Source organism: Hyla sarda, chromosome 9 (genome assembly GCF_029499605.1).
Source record: "Hyla sarda isolate aHylSar1 chromosome 9, aHylSar1.hap1, whole genome shotgun sequence".
NCBI classification, from domain to species: Eukaryota; Metazoa; Chordata; class Amphibia; order Anura; family Hylidae; genus Hyla; species Hyla sarda.
The window spans coordinates 15,259,577-15,274,546 of NC_079197.1; the positions used below are offsets into that span (position 1 = coordinate 15,259,577).

The 14,970-nt window shown below is 45.4% G+C and overlaps 1 protein-coding gene across 1 annotated transcript; it reads left to right on the plus strand.

The window, feature by feature from the left end:
* The first annotated feature begins 245 nt into the window (after positions 1-245).
* On the plus strand, positions 246-12,146 carry SWI5 (SWI5 homologous recombination repair protein). The gene is made up of 6 exons (XM_056540209.1): positions 246-281; positions 4,581-4,711; positions 5,164-5,212; positions 9,899-10,020; positions 10,773-10,867; positions 11,908-12,146. The coding sequence occupies exons 1-6, from the start codon at positions 246-248 to the stop codon at positions 11,970-11,972; spliced, it is 498 nt and encodes a 165-aa protein (XP_056396184.1). The 3' UTR covers positions 11,973-12,146.
* The last annotated feature ends 2,824 nt before the right edge of the window (positions 12,147-14,970 follow it).

Genomic DNA, 14,970 nt, shown 5'->3' on the forward strand with positions numbered 1-14,970 from the left:
CATTTTCCCGGTCATCTGTTCACCCATACTTAACCCAATACACTGGAAATAGTGTGCGTGAACAGGAGACCGATGAGGGGTTAATGGGTTAAATACTTACCTGCACTCCGGAGATCTGTCCCTCTGAATATCTCCTTCCATCTTCAGGGAATTGCGCGCTGGAGGCAGGCCCACCAGCTCAATTTGAATATTCATTGTCGCGGGTCACATGAGCACTCAGCGCAGCACTTACATGACCCGCAGCAATGAATCCTGCGGAGGGACAGATATCCGGAGTGCAGGTACGTATTTAACCCCTCATCGGTCTCCTGGTCGCCCACACTATAATCCAGTGTATTGGATTTAGTGTGGGTGAACAGATGACCGTTTTCCTTTAAGAGCCATAACCCTTTTATTTTACCATCCACAGGGATATATGAGGCTTGTTTTTTCCCCCCCACTAATATTACCATAAAATGTATGGCGCAAGGAAACATCTATAATTTGTGGCAGGAAATTGAACAGAAAAGGGAGCGGCGCATGACGAACTCCCGCACGAGGTGGGGGCCGCCATCAATTGTGTGAGTTTAAAGGAAAACTGTCAGATATTTTCTCCCTCACTATCAACAGTAGTGATGGATAGTGCGGGAGACGCTGATTAAAATGAGCCCTACCTTACCCAGATCCGCCTGGCCGTTCACCCGCAATTGTGGTTTTATTCTGTGTATATATCTTGCTGTAACTGGCAGGGGCGGGGCTTCTGCAGGTTAACTGGCACTGATGTCAGCACCACTTATGAATATTCATCCCCCCTCCCTCCAGTTCTCCCTCTCTTCGCCGCTCCTAGCTGGAGGGAGGGGGGGATGAATATTCATAAGCGGCGCTGACCTCATTGCCAGTTAACCTGCAGAAGCCCCGCCCCTGCCAGTTACAGCCAGATATACACATAGAATAAAACTTCAATTGCGGGCGAACGGCCGGGCGGATCTGGGTAAGGTAGGGCTCATTTTAATCAGCATCTCCCGCACTATCCACCAGTACTGTGGATAGTGCGGGAGAAAATGTGTGACAGTTTTCCTTTAAGGCCACTTTCACAAGACAGAATTTCTGTGAGGAATTTCCAAAATTTACTGGCCATTAATTTTAAATGGATTCCCCAGTCCCATTTAGACAGCAAAATTTCCACGGCATTCCCCTCTGCTAAAATTCTGTTTATGGTTGAAGGTATTCCGCAAAAATTTAAGATCAGTTATATTTTTCGGAATTCCACGACTAAATCCCATTGAAGTCAGCGGGATTTGCTGAATGGAATTTGTGCAGAATTGGGGAATTTCCACCGTGTGAACATAGCCTAAAGCCCAAGCTTGTCACTAAGGAGGCATTTGGCTGTTTGGAGAGGACATGAGATACCTGTAATCTCAGAGATCAAAGAAACAATTTTACACCAGAAATCAACCAAAAAGAACAACAACTTTCTCCTAGAGATAGGCCAAATTTTAATCAGTTGGGGTCTGAGTGTTTTGACTGTTTTGACTCGGTAGAATGAAGAGGGAGAGAAGTCAAATGTATGGCGTCCATTTCAGGACATTGTCAGTCGTTAGCCGTAACTCCGTCCCACGTCAGGCGAAACAGCGCCCTGTCTCCGCCCTCACACCAATCGCTGTCATTCTTCAGCCACAACTCCCTCGTCCAAAATGCCGTCATGCCTCAGACGATTCTCCCTGTATAGCAGAGTCGAAACTGTGAAACTTGCACGTGTACTACACATGTTCTACAGACACCGTATAGCAGGGCCGATACTGAATAGCGTGAACAGCAGACACCGTATAGCAGAGCCGACACTGAATAGCATGTACAGCAGACCCCATATAGCAGAGCCGACACTGAATAGCGTGAACAGCAGACCCCATATAGCAGAGCCGACACTGAATAGCGTGAACAGCAGACCCCGTATAGCAGAGCCGACACTGAATAGCGTGTACAGCAGACCCCGTATAGCAGAGAGCCGACACTGAATAGCGTGAACAGCAGACCCCATATAGCAGAGCCGACACTGAATAGCGTGAACAGCAGACCCCATATAGCAGAGCCGACACTGAATAGCGTGAACAGCAGACCCCGTATAGCAGAGCCGACACTGAATAGCGTGTACAGCAGACCCCGTATAGCAGAGAGCCAACACTGACTCATCTATTCTAGACAGCAGGAAGTTTTTTTGTCTGAGGGATGACAGAGTTTTGGATGAGGGAGTTTTGGATGACGCCTGATGGAGATTGGTCCAAGGGAGGAGGCGAGACGCTGTCTCGCCTGATGCGGGACGAAGTTACGGCTGACGACTGACGATGTCCTAAAATGGACACAGTACGCATGAGCACAACATTCCCATGGATTTACATTGTAAGTTTGGCTCATTCTAGTGATCGGTTGAGTGTTTGGACCCTGAATAATCAAAACTTTTGACAAAACCCTCTGCAAAATGTTAAAAAAAAAAATATATATATATATATATATATATATATATATATTTTTTTTTTTTTTAAAGGAGAGCTGCAGTGTTAGTTAGACACTTATCCCCTATCTGAACGCTAGGACCCCCAGCGATCTGGTGTACGGGGACCCGGCTCTCCTTTGCAGGAGGCATGTCGGCCACAGCATGACGCCGTGGTTGACTTGCCCCTCCATGTATCTCTATGGGAGAGGCGGAGATCCATGTATCTCTATAGGAGAGGCGGAGATCCATGTATCTCTATGGGAGAGGTGCAGATCCATGTATCTCTATGGGAGAGGTGGAGATCCATGTATCTCTATGGGAGAGGCGAAGGTCCATGTATCTCTATGGGAGAGGCGGAGATCCATGTATCTCTATGGGAGAGGCGGAGATCCATGTATCTCTATGGGAGAGGCGGAGATCCATGTATCTCTATGGGTGAGGCGGAGATCCATGTATCTCTATGGGAGAGGCGGAGATCCATGTATCTCTATGGGAGAGGCGGAGATCCATGTATCTCTATGGGAGAGGCGGAGATCCATTTATCTCTATGGGAGAGGTGAAGGTCCATGTATCTCTATGGGTGAGGCGGAGATCCATGTATCTCTATGGGAGAGGCGGAGATCCATGTATCTCTATGGGAGAGGCGGAGATCCATTTATCTCTATGGGAGAGGTGAAGGTCCATGTATCTCTATGGGAGAGGCGGAGATCCATGTATCTCTATGGGAGAGGCGGAGATCCATGTATCTCTATGGGTGAGGCGGAGATCCATGTATCTCTATGGGAGAGGCGGAGATCCATGTATTTCTATGGGTGAGGCGGAGATCCATGTATCTCTATGGGAGAGGTGGAGATCCATGTATCTCTATGGGAGAGGCGGAGATCCATGTATCTCTATAGGAGAGGCGGAGATCCATGTATCTCTATGGGAGAGGTGGAGATCCATGTATCTCTATGGGAGAGGCGGAGATCCATGTATCTCTATAGGAGAGGCGGAGATCCATGTATCTCTATGGGAGAGGCGGAGATCCATGTATCTCTATGGGAGAGGTGGAGATCCATGTATCTCTATGGGAGAGGCGGAGATCCATGTATCTCTATGGGAGAGGCGGAGATCCATGTATCTCTATGGGTGAGGCGGAGATCCATGTATCTCTATGGGAGAGGCGGAGATCCATGTATCTCTATGGGAGAGGCGGAGATCCATGTATCTCTATGGGAGAGGCGGAGATGCAGCGTTCATGCCCCCCGCTTCTCCCATAGAGCTGAATGGAGGGGGGGTCTCGTCTACCTCAGTGAGGTGAACGACAAGCACATTTGCCACGGCGATGCTGGGTAACGTATGGGAGATCGACGGGGGGGTCCCAGCAGTCAGACCCCCCCCCCCATTCCCCCCCCTGGGGGGGTTAGACACTTATCCTCTATCCTGCAGATAGGGGATAAGTGTCTAAGACTGCAGTACTCTTTTGAGAAGTGATTTCAAGGAGGCACAAACACTTGATGGTTCTAAACACAAATAGCGGTACAATAAGCGTAATGGTTGCAGAAAACTACAGTGGACATAGTAGCAGCATTATGGCCAATAGCAGATATAATGCACAGTGGGGCTCTAATATACTCTATGGGGGAGATTTATCAAAACCTGTGTAGAAGAGAGGTGCAGTTGCCTATAGCAACCAATCAGATCGCTTCTTTCATTTTTCATAGGCCTCTTTAAAAATGAAAGAAGCGATCTGATTGGTTGTTATGGGCAACTGCACCGCTCTTCCTCTACACAGGTTTTGATAAATCTCCCCCATAGAGTATATTAGAGCCCCACTGTGCATTATATCTGCTATTGGCCATAATGCTGCTACTATGTCCACTGTAGTTTTCTGCAACCATTACGCTTATTGTACCGCTATTTGTGTTTAGAACCATCAAGTGTTTGTGCCTCCTTGCGCAGCCACTGTGGCCAGTGGGCGTGTCCAGGACTCCACTAGGCTGACAACGCAGGCAACTATGGTCACGTGACGGGCGGAGGTCAGGTGACCCGGTCAGCTGGTAGGACGTTTTGCGCGGCGCCAGGTTCTAATCGTCTCGTCTCTGCTGCGATCACGTGACCGGAATAGAGCGCGCGCGGCACCGTGGAGTCACCCGGGGGCCCGGTACATCCCCTCAGGGGGTCATCATCACAGGGTACACCCACCCAAATATCATCACCCTGCACCCTGACACCCAGACCCCCCAGCAGCCTCCGAAGGTAATATGGTCACGTGAGCAGAAGACTATGAAGTAGATCCCGTCCATTTCTGTCTAATGCAGTGTTACCCAATCAGGGTGCCCCCAGCTGTTGCAAAACTACAACTCCCAGCATGCCCGGACAGCCTTCGGCTGTCCGGGAATGCTGGGAGTTGTAGTTTTGCAACAGCTGGAGGCACCCTAATTGGGTAACACTGGTCTAATGAGGTTAGTTGCTATTGACTGTGGCATTTAAGGGGTTAAACAACCTGGAGTGATGTTTTCTCTGATCTTGGCGAGTGTATGTCAGTGACAATCTGTGCCAGTAAGTGTTGTCATAGTACAGTCACTCATTAGACCTGGCAGCACCAGTGACTATTAGATTTAGGCAAGAGTTTGGGGTTGGGGGGGGGGGGATGTCTGCACTGCGATTTTTAGGTTGTTTTGTTAATCTGTTCTTTTGCTTTTGCCTAGAACTCCCCTGGGAATAAGAGGAAGATGCAGCAGTGGATTCAAGTCACCAGTAAGTGCGACATGTTACTACGGTAATTGGGACGTCACCAGTAAGTGCGACATGATACTACGGTAATAGGGACGGATGGTCACCAGTAAGTGCGACATGTTACTACGGTAATTGGGACGGTCACCAGTAAGTGCGACATGATACTACGGTAATAGGGACGGTCACCAGTAAGTGCGACATGTTACTACGGTAATAGGGACGGTCACCAGTAAGTGCGACATGTTACTACGGTAATAGGGACGGTCACCAGTAAGTGCGACATGATACTACGGTAATTGGGACGGTCACCAGTAAGTGCGACATGATACTATGGTAATAGGGACGGTCACCAGTAAGTGCGACATGATACTATGGTAATAGGGACGGTCACCAGTAAGTGCGACATGATACTACGGTAATAGGGACGGTCACCAGTAAGTGCGACATGATACTACGGTAATAGGGACGGTCACCAGTAAGTGCGACATGATACTACGGTAATAGGGACGGTCACCAGTAAGTGCGACATGATACTACGGTAATAGGGACGGTCACCAGTAAGTGCGACATGATACTACGGTAATAGGGACGGTCACCAGTAAGTGCGACATGTTACTACGGTAATTGGGACGGTCACCAGTAAGTGCGTCATGATACTACGGTAATAGGGACGGTCACCAGTAAGTGCGACATGATACTACGGTAATAGGGACGGTCACCAGTAAGAGCGACATGATACTATGGTAATAGGGACGGTCACCAGTAAGAGCGACATGATACTACGGTAATAGGGACGGTCACCAGTAAGAGCGACATGATACTACGGTAATAGGGACGGTCACCAGTAAGTGCGACATGATACTATGGTAATAGGGACGGTCACCAGTAAGAGCGACATGATACTACGGTAATAGGGACGGTCACCAGTAAGTGCGACATGATACTATGGTAATAGGGACGGTCACCAGTAAGTGCGACATGATACTATGGTAATAGGGACGGTCACCAGTAAGTGCGACATGATACTACGGTAATAGGGACGGTCACCAGTAAGTGCGACATGATACTACGGTAATAGGGACGGTCACCAGTAAGTGCGACATGATACTACGGTAATAGGGACGGTCACCAGTATGTGCAACATATTACAGTAATAGGGGCGGTCACCAGTAAGTGCGACATGATACTACGGTAATAGGGACGGTCACCAGTAAGTGCGACATGATACTACGGTAATAGGGACGGTCACCAGTAAGTGCGACATGATACTACGGTAATAGGGACGGTCACCAGTAAGTGCGACATGATACTACGGTAATAGGGACGGTCACCAGTAAGTGCGACATGATACTACGGTAATAGGGACGGTCACCAGTAAGTGCGACATGATACTACGGTAATAGGGACGGTCACCAGTAAGTGCGACATGATACTACGGTAATAGGGACGGTCACCAGTAAGTGCGACATGATACTACGGTAATAGGGACGGTCACCAGTAAGTGCGACGTGATACTACGGTAATAAGGACGGTCACCAGTAAGTGCGACATGATACTGCGGTAATAAGGACGGTCACCAGTAAGTGCGACATGATACTACGGTAATAGGGACGGTCACCAGTAAGTGCGACATGATACTGCGGTAATAAGGACGGTCACCAGTAAGTGCGACATGATACTACGGTAATAGGGACGGTCACCAGTAAGTGCGACATGATACTACGGTAATAGGGACGGTCACCAGTAAGTGCGACATGATACTGCGGTAATAAGGACGGTCACCAGTAAGTGCGACATGTTACTACGGTAATAGGGACGGTCACCAGTAAGTGCGACATGATACTACGGTAATAGGGATGGTCACCAGTAAGTGCGACATGATACTACGGTAATAGGGACGGTCACCAGTAAGTGCGACATGATACTACGGTAATAGGGACGGTCACCAGTAAGTGCGACGTGATACTACGGTAATAGGGACGGTCACCAGTAAGTGCGACGTGATACTACGGTAATAGGGACGGTCACCAGTAAGTGCGACGTGATACTACGGTAATAAGGACGGTCACCAGTAAGTGCGACGTGACACTACGGTAAAAAGGACGGTCACCAGTAAGTGCGACATGATACTGCGGTAATAAGGACGGTCACCAGTAAGTGCGACATGATACTACGGTAATAGGGACGGTCACCAGTAAGTGCGACATGTTACTGCGGTAATAAGGACGGTCACCAGTAAGTATGACACGATGATACGGTAGATGTGACGGTCACCAGTAAGTATGACACGGTAGATGTGACAGTCACCAGTAAGTATGACACGGTAGATGTGACAGTCACCAGTAAGTATGACACGGTAGATGTGACAGTCACCAGTAAGTATGACACGATGATACGGTAGATGTGACAGTCACCAGTAAGTATGACACGGTAGATGTGACAGTCACCAGTAAGTATGACACGGTAGATGTGACAGTCACCAGTAAGTATGACACGATGATCGGCAGAATTTCCACACAGATTCTTGAATTCCGCATCTTTCGAAAATTTGCTGAATTTGTGCAGAATTTCCACATGATTCCGCTGTACACTTAAAAAAGTGGACTTTATTAATTGCAAAAGTAAAATTACGCCAAATTCAGTGCAAATTTTTCCCAAATTCCACACAGGGATGTGGAATTCCTATCGCCCGACGCCCGGGACTAGCAGTTTTGGGCGCCGGGCAGGTGAATTTGTCCGGCCCTTAGCCCGGCTTTGGGCAAGCAGGGCCGGACCTGACAAGTGCGGTGGCGATCTGCAGTCTGTATGGAGCGGGCTGCCGACTCCTGCCCGCTCCATACTCTGCAGCCTGTGTCCTCCGAAGCAGAGCAGGGGAGATGAGAAGCTGCATACAGTATTGAGTCTTCTCTCCCCTGCTCTGCAGACGTGCGGGGGGAGGGGGGGGGGGATGAGGGGGCGTGGCTTCTTGCTCCCCATGCAGACCTGCGTCCTCTGCCTTCACTCCCCCCAGCTGTAGCTTCGGAGAGCTGAGGGGAGGAGGCGCGTCTGCACGGGGAGATGCTTGCGGCGCTCACAGGGGAGTATGGAGCGGGCTCGGGATTCCTGCCCGCTCCATACTTTGCAGCCCCCGGCTGTTCTCAGTAGCCGGGGGCCGCCGCTAATAGCCAGCATGCAGCGATCGCCGCGGCTGGCTATTAACCCTTTAGATCGCCGCTATCAAAGCTGACAGCGGCGTCTAAAGGGACATGTGAATGCTCCCTGGTGGGCTAGTGGGGTGGATCACCCCCCCGCAGCGCGATCGCAGGGGGGGCGATCCACTATGGAGGTAGCCGGAGGACTTACCTCTGCTTCCTCCTGTCCCGGCTCTGTCATTGATAGATCCTGGCTGGACCAGGCTCTATCAATGGATCACAGAGCACTCAGATTAATAGAGTTCAATAGAATCTATTCTATAAATAAAAGTTTGAAAGACACACATTAACCCAGTGGTCTTCAAACTGTGCCCCTCCAGATGTTACAAAACTACAATTCCCAGCATGCCAGGACAGCCGTTGGCTGTCCGGGCATGCTGGGAGTTGTAGTTGTGCAACATCTGGAGGGCCACAGTTTGAAGACCACTGCATTAACCCCTTCCATGTTAAAAGTTCAAATCACCCCCTTTTCCTATATAAAAACATGCAAACATAATAAAAATAAACATATTTGGTATCGCTTCGTGCGTAATTGTACAACCTATTAAAATATAACATTATGTATCCCGTATGGTAAATGTAATAAAAATACCAAACCACAGATTTGCAATTTTTATAATATCCCAGAAAAAAAAAGTTAAAAAGCGATTAAAAAGTCAGATCAATACCAAAATGGTACCGATACAAAAAACAGATTATGGCGCAAAAAATGAGCCCTCATACAGCCTGGTATGCGGAAGAAAAAAAAAGCTACAGGGGTTAAAAAATGGCAATTAAAAAAATTAGAAGTTCAGAATTAGTAAAACATGACGTAAACGATACAAATCTGGTATCGCTGTAATCAGGCGCCTAAAGTAAAAAACTAACATGTTATCTGACCACAAGGTAAATGGCGCAGAAAAGGAAAACACTAAATCTGCAAAATTATCTTTTACTATTTCAATTTCACTTCCCTTAATAAATATATATATATATATATATATATATATATATATATATATATATATATATATATATATATATATATTTATTTGGTTCAGAGAATATGTTATTGAAAAATTAAAAGGTATCATTATAGTAGGTAGTTATGGCTATTATAAGGCGAGGAGGAAAAAATTAGAGCGTAAAAGCGAAAATTGGCCGGACAAGTGGATCGTCATGAGGGACAAGTAGATTTTTCTCCATTTTAGTCCCGTGGACAAGTAGTTTTTTTTATAAAATGTCCACACCCCTGCCACATTTTGCTCAGAAAATCAAGCCCCATTGACTTCAATGGGATTCCGCAGCCATATTCAGCAGACTATAAGGCCAGACTTTATGCGGAATACGTAATTTTAGCAGCAGAATATCCGCAGTGAAAAATCTGCTGTGTGAAACGGGGCCTCCAGCTGTTGCAAAACTACAATTCCCAGCATGCCCGGACATGCTGTCTGGGCATGCTGGGAGTTGTAGTTTTGCAACAGCTGGAGGCACCCTGTTTGGGAAAACACTGTCTTATACTCTGTTTTACCTGCAGGTTCAGTCCCCAAGTGTCAGCAAATCGTCTGCATCTCATGGAGACAACCTGCAAAGAGACATCTCAGACCTGAAGACCAAGGAAGCCTCCTTAGATAAAGAAATAGAGCGACTAGAAGCCGAGTAAGTGCCTTAAAAGGGTAATCTGGCCTTAGACATTTTATAGGGGATAAGATATCTGATCGCAGGGGTCCCGCCGACTTGTGACATCATGCCACGCCCCCTCCATTCATGTCAATGGGAGGGGGCTTGGCGGCAGTCATGCCCCATCCCATAGGCATCAATGGAGGGGCGTGGTGTGATGTCATGAGGGGGCATGGCTGTGACGTTACGTCTCGGGAGCAGCGCCCGGCAAATGAACTTGAGTAACCAAAATCCTTCTGGGAAAACGTCTTGTGGACAGATGAGACCAAGATAGAGCTTTTTGGTAAAGCGCATCATTCTACTGTTATATATAGTGGTCTATTCCTTAATATGTGCATTGTTCTTACTTACAACTTTCTGTAACATATATAGAACTCGCCATGGCTGCTCTTTATGGTGCCAATCCCTATGGGACATATGTGTCAAATTGTGTTTTTTTTTTAAATTTATTAAAAAAAAAAAATTTCTAAGCTTATGCTTGTACTGGATAGTGGTCCTATATGAGGGGAGATCCACAACTGAAGTCTATATTGCAGTGGACTCCAAACTGTGTACCTCTGGATGTTGTATAACTACAACTCCCAGCATGCTCGGACAGCCAACGAGGAGTCGTTCAGTACTTGAGCAGCATTTTGCACAGATGTATGATACTGTATATCGGTAGCTTTATGCGCAGAGGACGGTTTTATTGTATATATTTATATGGCATCTGCTAATCTTCTTATCCTCAGAGGCGTCTGCACAGAGGAGTTGGACGAGCACATCTCACTACTTCATGAATACAATGAGTTAAAGGATACAGGACAGATGCTGTTAGGCCGACTTGGTAAGAGTCCTACCTAACATTGAGATATTCTTGTCACCCTACTCTGGTGTTATATACAGAGCGGGAGAGCATGTGTTCTCTATTGCAGTGGTCTCCAACCTGCGGACCTCCAGATGTTGCAAAACTACAACTCCCAGCATGCCCGGAAGCCGTTGGCCCCGGCGGCAGGACCCCCACAATCAGACATCATATTCCATATCCTTTGGATAGGGGATAAGATGTCTGTGGGTGGAGTACCCCTTTAATGTCACTCTTTATGTCACTATGAATTTTGTTATATTTATATGAACTAAATTTATAGCACTTTTATTTATTTTTTACACAATGTATGGATAAATGACTGGATTTTTATATCATGTATATTAAATTAATTAAAGGGGTACTCCACTGGGAAAAAAAAAAAAAAATCTTAAATCAACTGGTGCCAGAAAGTTTAACAGATTTTTAAATTACTTCTATTAAAAAAATCTTCATCCTTCCAGTACTTATCAGCTGCTGTATGCTGTATGAAGTTGTGTAGTTTCTTTCCAGTCTGACCACAGTGCTCTCTGCTGACACCTCTGTCCATGTCAGGAACTGTCCAGAGCAGGAGCGAATTCCCATAGAAAACCTCTCCTGCTCTGGACAGTTCCTAAAATGGACAGAGGTGTCAGCAGAGAGCACTGTGGTCAGACAGAACGGAAATTGAAATAAGTACTGGAAGGATTAAGATTTTTTAATAGAAGTAATTTACAAATCTGTTTGTTTCTGGCACCAGTTGATTTAAAAAAAAAAAATAATAAATTTTTTTTCTTCCAGTGGAGTACCCCTTTTAATGAATTGTCACTTTATGGATTGAGCGCATGTGTTTGGGTGTATATATACCCCCTAATCAGTATGTAAGCTTGAAAATGGTCTTATGGTAGGACAGAATCCCAGGTTTTTAATATGACACATTGGAGTGCTGCGCCATTGTTTTGGTCTTTTATCAGGACGCTGGCGCTGCTGCCATACGCTGACCCGTAATAACACCGTTATACTGTCGTGTGTTTTGTTCACAGCCGTTCTCAGAGGAGTCACCACCAAAGATCTCTACGCAGAATTCGGTCTGGACCTGGAGGATTGAGAACGGATGATGATGATTTTTATCTTTATCGCACGCGCTATTTCATTATAGCTTGCGCTATTTTGGCAAAGAGCGCCCCCCCCCCCGCCTAAGCCAGACCTGACTGTTGTTGAGTAAGCACCTATACTTTACTCTTAAAGGGGTTATCCAGGAAAAAACTTTTTGTTATATATCAACTGCCTCCAGAAAGTTAACCAGATTTGTGAATTACTTCTATTAAAAAATCTTAATCCTTTCAATACTTATGAGCTTCTGAAGTTAAGGTTGTTATTTTCTGGCTAAGTGCTCTCTGATGACACATGTCTCGGGAACCGCACAGTTTAAAAGCAAATCCCCATAGCAAACCTCTTCTAAACTGGGCGGTTCCCGAGACACGTGTCATCAGAGAGCACTTGGACAGAAAAGAACAACCTTAACTTCAGAAGCTCATAAGTATTGAAAGGATTAAGATTTTTTAATAGAAGTAATTTAAAAATCTGTTTAACTTTCTGGAGCCAGTTGATATATATAAAAAAGTTTTTTCCTGGAATACCCCTTTAAGTTGTCTTGTAGAATAGGATAGATCAGTGTTTACCCAGCAGGGTGCTTCCGGCTGTTGAAAACTACAACTCCCAGCATGCCCGGACAGCTGAAGGCTGTCTGGGCATGCTGGGAGTTGTAGTTTTGCAACAGTTGAAGGCACATTGGTTTGAGAAACACTGCTATATTGAATGTATTAAAAGCTTGATTGAGCTCTCACAAGGGAACAGATGTTCCTAAAGGCTGGGGGGGCATGCTGGGAGTTGTAGTTATGCAACAGCTGGATGAACCCTGGTTTGAAAACACTGATATATATATACCAATAAGTGACTGTGCAAACAGCTGCCCAGCAGAGGTGTTTGGTGTTGGACCCCCGCCAATCTATTATTGATGGGTAAGTTGATCAGATAAGTGTAACTGTGTTTTATTTATTAATTTATAATAAAATGTTACTGGTTATTATATTGTTTATAATCCATGAAAGTTATGTTTACTGTTTGGAAATAAATGGAGTACGTATTTGAATACATGTATTTCCTCTTTTTAGCCACAGGGTGGCAGTAGTACTCATGCTGGAAGTTGTAGCTTTGCAACAGCTAACGGCAAACTGTGGCCCTCCAGCTGCTGCAAAACTACAACTCCCAGCATGCCCGGACAGCCAACGGCTGTCTGCGCATGCTGGGAATTGTAGTTTTCCACAGCTTGGAGACCACTGAGCTACAGAAAACTCAAGTTGGGGACCACAGTTGTAAAGGTTATCCTATGGACACAACACAGGGGAGTGAACAATGCTATTGACAGTGCAAGGAATTATGGCATAGATCGGAGCACAAATACAATAATGGTGGGAGTTGTAGATTTGCAACAGCTGGAGGCACCCTGGTTGGCAAACACTGATGTAAAGAGTGCAGGATCCAGTAAAGTACGAGAGGGCGCGGACTACAGGATCGGTAATTTACACCAATACATGTACACCATGGAAGCAGGGCGCATATATATACATATATACTTGCATACATATACACACGTGTATGTATGTGTGTGTGTGTGTGTGTGTGTGTGTGTGTGTATATATATATTATATATATATATATCTCTCTATCTATCTATCTATCTCAAAGTTTGACTGTGAGCCGCTCACCATTAGCACGCCCACCTCTCCACCTGTGCCGTGGGCCGACCGGTACCGCCTCTGGTTAAATGCTTGTATAGGAAAAACAGAAGGGTCTGGCACTTGAGTGGATGCAGGTAAAAATTGTTTGTTGCTTTATTGAAGATATCGCAGTACAAAGCTGGAAGTCTGACGCGTTTCGCAATAATGCTTAATCGTAGACTCGTAGACGTCTACGATTAAGCATTATTGCGAAACGCGTCAGCTTCCAGCTTTGTGCTGCGATATCTTCAATAAAGCAACAAACAGTTTTTACCTGCATCCACTCAAGTGCCAGACCCTTCTGTTTTTCATATATAACACACACACACATTTATATACATTTATATACATTATATATATATATATATATATATATATATATATATATATATATATTTATATATATATATTTATATATTTATTTATTTATTTATTTATTTATTTATATTTTTTTTTTTTTTTTTTTTTTTTTTTTCACACACTCATTCATTCATTCTGGAGTCTGGGAAAGCTGGGTGACAGTTTGGGAAGGGATTCTCGGCCTTTTGGCTAAGATCAAGTGTAGTACCTTTCCTGTTAGTTGGCGGTGTTGAAGACCTCCAAGACAGGATGGGGAACCCCACAGTAGGACAGGTGTACTGGAGTCATCTCTTATGAGATCTGTTCCTGCTGGATCTGGTCCTAAGGTCCGGGTAGAGTGAAGGCCGAGGTGCACAAGTGCCCTGGGAGTGGTGACCCCAGGGTGCCGGAAATCACTTGGGATTGGCAACCCCACTTGAAGGAAGGCATGTAGCGCGCACTTTTTCTCTTACTCTTCTGGGCACTCAGAATTTTTATAAATCCGGTCGGATGTCCAGGCAGTACTAGACTGCACACACACCACGTTTTTGCTACACATTTCCCGTATACGGTTTCAAGTTAAAATCTGTACGGAACCGTATAGAAAACCGTATGAATTGACTCAACATTGTAAACCGTATGTCAAACTCATCATCCGGTTTAGCGTCTTGTGTCGGTTTTGTCCATTTTTTTTTACCCGTACCCAAAACCATAGTCTACCACGTTTTTTGGTCTGTGTGAAAAAACATATTAAACCGTATTAATTTTATGAATTTTTTTTTTTTAAATGGGAGTCAATGAGAACCTTATGTGCGTACGATTCCATCCGGTTTTAACCATACGCTCTTTGATTTTGCACAATTTTTTTTTTCTCAGAATTTCAATCAAACAAGTGAAATTTTGTTCAAAATGGAGTGAAAAGTTAAAAACGTATACGTTTAAAAAAATAAATAAAACATGCAACCGAACATCATTTTTCAAACTGTA